Source organism: Pyxicephalus adspersus, chromosome 8, assembly GCF_032062135.1.
Source record: "Pyxicephalus adspersus chromosome 8, UCB_Pads_2.0, whole genome shotgun sequence".
NCBI lineage: Eukaryota > Metazoa > Chordata > Amphibia > Anura > Pyxicephalidae > Pyxicephalus > Pyxicephalus adspersus.
The window spans coordinates 4,960,392-4,965,696 of NC_092865.1; the positions used below are offsets into that span (position 1 = coordinate 4,960,392).

A 5,305-nucleotide genomic window follows, 5' to 3' on the forward strand; every position below is an offset into this window, starting at 1 on the left:
TTTGTCCACAAAGGGTTTTTAATTTACTATAAAAATATAAATAACAAAACCTTAATCAATATTAAAGGTCCTTTGTAGAAAAACAAATAAAAACATCATGGCATCAACTTTCCTCGTCAGAAGACGTATAGCAATCCAACCCTAATAGTCCCTTACTCCTCCTATCAGTGTCCGTACCCCCTCCTGCTGCATCCTTCTCCTTGTTTTCTTGGCTGATGACATTTTGCTCTGCCCGGCCTGACAGTAAAATATCTTTGAGTTTCTTTGCTGTGTCCCCGCCAGTGTTATAAGACGACCTCTCCCAGATGTGCCGCGGCTGAGAATTGGCATTGTTGAAGACGAGAGGTGCATCCTGGACTTGGGGATCGATACAGGTCGGGGAAGGAGGTGGTGGCTGGAATCTTTTTTGTGGTGTTTCTTCTTCAGAGTCACTTCCGTGTTCCTCCTTCACCTTCTCAGAGAGGACTGGAGTCACCAGAATTTTCCCACCAGTACTTTCATCTTAAAAGAAATGAGTGAGCCATTAGTTGTGCGATGATATAACAATGCCTCACTAGTTCCAACTGAATTTAGGAAAACCTGCACCTGAAGCAACTTTTAGGCTTATCTTACCTGACCATTCATACACCCCTTGGAGGTCACCCCTGGGTGTATTTTTGCTGGTTTTTCCCTACAAATCAATCAATGTGGATGACACTGGGGACATCTAGTGGTAAAAAGGAATTATTGCGGGGAAGGATATACCATTGCCAATGCAAAGGAATGCCCTTTAACATTGACCCAGAATTTGTCTAAAGGGTCAATTTATAAAGCAGTGAATCTCCAACATTCCCTGGGAGAGAATCAGTCACTGCCATTGAAACACATGGACCTGAAAGATTCTCCACCAGTGAATGTTTCAGGAAATGTTAGATATTTGGAGCATTGCTATGTAAAAGGACTGTAAATACAGATATCTCCAGCAGCCTTATACAGCATGATCTTAGTCTCTGTCCCTTGCCACAAGTCTTCATTCTCCAAATGGAGAATGTCTGTGGTTTGCAACAGTCTTCTGTAGCATATAAAAATTTGGTGTAGCCCTGTGGTGCTTTTAGGGTCAGCAGTTTAAGGTATGGTGTATACTGAAATATAAACCAAGGTACTTACTTTAAAAAAGACAAAAAAAAAAACAGGAAAACTACATCGACTCAAGTATAAACCTAGGGCACAAAATGCAGCCATCGCTGCTAACATCCAATTAACAGAAATGCCAACAAAACGATAAGTGAATGCATACATCTATTCAGTGTTATTTTTAAACCATTTACGAAAAGAAAAATTTATGAAAAGAAAAGAAAAAAAGAAAAAAAATTAAAACCACAGTCTCAATCTGTTTATTTTTTTCCTCCTTTTTATAGGTTGAAACATTTTATACTTCTAGTTTAGTTGTGATGGGTCACTTGCACTTAAATGATCCTTGTGCAATATTGTTGGTCACCAGTAGATGGTGCTGCGTCTTCATGTAAAGTGCATAACAAACTCTAATAATGTCTCAGGCAGCAAGAGTTTGCTATATACTTTACATGATGGCACAGCGCCATCTACTGGTGTAACCCAGGTATAAACTAAGATTCTTTTTCTAATACGGTAGTATTTTCAAGGCAAAAAATATCTTGGTTTATACTCTGTAAGTTACCCTACAATATCCGGAGCTAACTACCCCCGTTGCCACCCTCCACAGCTGCTATTTAACATGCAATCCAGTGGTATTGCCTCTTCTGTTTCCACCTCACTCTACAAAACCTATTCAGTTCTGGTCCTGACTGTGCACTGTATATATTTATATAAATAAATCAAGTATGGTAAAGTATTAGTCAGCCGCAGTTTCCTAACCAGGAGAAGGAGAACAGGAGGAAGCTGTAAGTGGTTGGCAGCCCCTGTACTGTGACCCAACTTTACAGTAACCACCCAAAAACACCTGGGTGGTTATTAAAAAGTGCCGGGTGGTGCGCCCAGCTAAAAGGGGGCGGGAGAACACTGATCTGGTACATAACAGTTCCCAGAATTCTCATGTTCCCACTTCTATAACTCATCAAACTGCCCACTGATTATTAATGAAATATCTTTTCGTGGGGGACTGACACTTTAACACGCCAGATCTCCAGGAAAGTTGTTTCTTCTCTAAATCGCCCAATGGATTTTACCATTTATCGCCTCTACATGCACCATGTCATCTACGTACCCGTTTCCACCCATGATGGCACTTTGCCATCCGCATTCCTCTTCCTGGTGTACCCTCGGGGTTTCCATGGATGTTCCTTGCAGGATGGATCCAACCTGCGCAGTTTCCACAGGTAACTCTGATATTCTTTCTTGAGGGCCTCAATCTTTTCCTGGAATTCTTCAATCTTTCTTTCTGAGTATTGGCTGAGCTGGGATTGCTATAAATAGATAGGAAAGTTAGTCAAGAGGGACGTAAACAGTAAAATAAAAACGTGTATTCATAAAAGTAACTTTCTGTAATGCCAGTACAGGTGCAAAGCAAGCTTTATTCTTCAGTAAACATCAAATATGGCAATTAAACACATGACCAATGCCACAAGTCACCTGATCTGCCGAGGGAGTCTTACAAAGTGGCTTTTAGGGCATATTTATGTGTGTTTCTTTTATACCTACATCACAGGGTATCTATCTCCAACAAGACCCCACAGCCAGATTTAACCTCCTGGGGGGTAACCCCGAGCGTGACTCGGGGTAGAAAAAAGAAGCTGGAAGCAGTAACCCCGAGTCACACTCGGAGTAGGTAAACCTATGGGAAACCCAAACCGAGGAGTTCCTGGTGACGTCGGTACGCAAGGACGTTGCCAGCTTGGCAGGAAATTCAAAATCCATTTGTATTGCATTCAATACAAAATAACTGTATTGAATGCAATACAGTGGATTTATATGTGTAAAAGCAGTAAATTGTCTTTCATGGACATTTATTTTACAGTATAATTATAGTATGAGTATGTTATTTTTTTTTATATTTAAAAAAAATTAAAAAATGTTTAATTTTAAAAGCAAATTAAATATTTATTTGTAGTAAAATTTATTTACTATTTTGACATGATTTTGTGTTTTCAACTTTTTTATACTCATACTAATAATATACTGTAAAATAAATTTTCGTGAAAAACAATGTACTGGTTTTAGACCTATAAATCCAGGCAGAAATAAACCGCTCAGGAGGTTAAAGCAGCATTAGGTTGGGTTTGCAAGAACTGAAGTGTTGAATCCAGAATTTTCTTTTTAACTAGGTGGAAAGAAATTGTAGGTGGGTGGCAGCCCCTGTATTGTGACCCAACTCTTCAGTAGCCACCCAAACACGGCTGGGTGGTTATTGAAAAGAGCCGGGTGGTGCACCCAGCTAAAAGGGCCTGGGGGGAAAACTCAACTGAGAACTAAGATTTGGTGCCTGATATCAGATTGCCACTTAATTATCAATGGGAAAATTGAATTACAATTAGATATGTCAAAATCCTTTATGGGTGAAATGTGATAATATAATAATATTTTAGGATACTGATAAAATATACGTACCGTATGTATATTATTTTAATGCTGAAAATGTGGTAATTCCTTGTCCAACCACCAGGTGTCACCACTAATGTATTACTCTTAACATTCTATACCAGCACTAAAAGTCATTCTGGGTGGACTTATTTCTGTGTAGGTAAGTGTTAGAAGGGCAATAATCAGCTCCCCTGCCCCATGTGACAGAGTTCAGGTGTAGGGTTTGGCTGCATAGGCCCAAGAGATGCATCAGGAAGAGGGGAGCATATCCAGATGTGCCGGGTGATTTTGAGGGCACCTACAGACAATTTAAGTGGTAGGGGACCATAGTAAAGGTGAGTGTCAATGGATAAAGGAGGCAGTGGAGGGAAAAGCGACAGGTTCTCTTTAAAGGAGCATTGATTTGTACTTAGCTTATCCTGAAAAAAAAATCTACTGGTGCTGTGCTCCTTTAAGGTTCACCCATTTTTTGTTCCGTGTGCCACATACAAATTTTTCATTACCTCTAAATAATATTCAATCTCCTGTTTAATGCTGGGGATCCATTTCTTCACATCTGTGGCAGTGTGCAGCGCCCCCTGCAGCAAACATAGAGAAAAACACTGGTAAAGGGGACCAGGGGAAAAACAATTTACAGAAAAGAACTCCTATATGGACTTACCAGTTTTGGGCGGCTGCCACAGACGTCCTTCACACGACCCTCTAAAGGGGAGAGAAATGTAGAGGTTACTCCCCCTACAGGTGACGTTTTGTATGAGCTGTGGTGGTGGGCTGTGTCACATGACATCCTTTTTAACGTCTTGGGGACTCAAACCTGCTGCTGCATTCTATGGAATGTATAATGATGTCTGTCCCTGTGCTGCATTTAGCATATCTTCTGTAGGGATTTCAACTTTTCTTTATATACCCTGTAATGCCCCTTCTCTCATACCTCGATTTACTGCCCCCACATTACACACCCTGTACTGCCCCTTCTCTCATACCTCCCTATACTGCCTCTACATTACACACCTCGTATTGCTCCTTCTCCCATACCTCCCTTTACTGCCCCCACATTATGCACCCCGTACTGCCCCTTCTTTCATAACTCCCTATACTACCCCCACATTATACACCTCAAACAGCCCCTTCTCCCTTACCTCCCTATACTCATTATACCACCCTGCACAGGCATCTCCAGATTACACTATCCCTGTACTGCCACCACTGCAAAATTATACCTCACATGCACTGCCTCCTCATTCCATTATACCCCCTGCACTACCCACTCCTCTCAATATACTCTTCTGGACTGTCAATACGTTTTTGGTGTTGGTTCTTGTCCTTGTTTCATCAAAGTTGTGTTGAGCCAACCTCTTTGTTAATTATTTAGAGCTCATAGTATAGGTATAAGGGGAAGAGGGGGAAAGAAAGAGGTTTCAGGTTTAGGAGGGTTTTGTGCAAAAATAAATCAAGTGTGTATTTTTCAAATTACAATTAGTACATACATCAAGGGTACATATTTATTTTAAGTTCAATATCCAAATGCCTGTTATTGTCACAGAGTTTGGATACTTTAATCTAGACATAGGATTCCTTCCAATGTCATACAAAGTTTATATAAAGATCCCATCTTCCTTCATACCTTTTTGTACTGCCCCCGTTTTTATTATACCCCCCCATACTGCACCCCTCAAAATTTTAACCCCTTGTACGCCTCCCTCATTATACCCCCACAGTACTGAACCCCTCCACTTATACCCCCTGTATTCCTCTCTAATTCTATTATACC

The 5,305-nt window shown here is 40.7% G+C and overlaps 1 protein-coding gene across 1 annotated transcript; it reads right to left on the reverse strand.

Annotated features, from left to right (window-relative positions):
• Positions 1 to 4,236, reverse strand: LOC140336344 (uncharacterized; the record flags this gene model as incomplete). Its single annotated transcript, XM_072419357.1, is given in 4 exon segments — positions 1 to 501; positions 2,222 to 2,420; positions 4,038 to 4,112; positions 4,196 to 4,236. Coding segments are annotated over 4 exon segments (713 nt in total), but the record flags the coding sequence as incomplete, so codon positions are not given.
• Between the last annotated feature and the right edge of the window lie 1,069 nt (positions 4,237 to 5,305).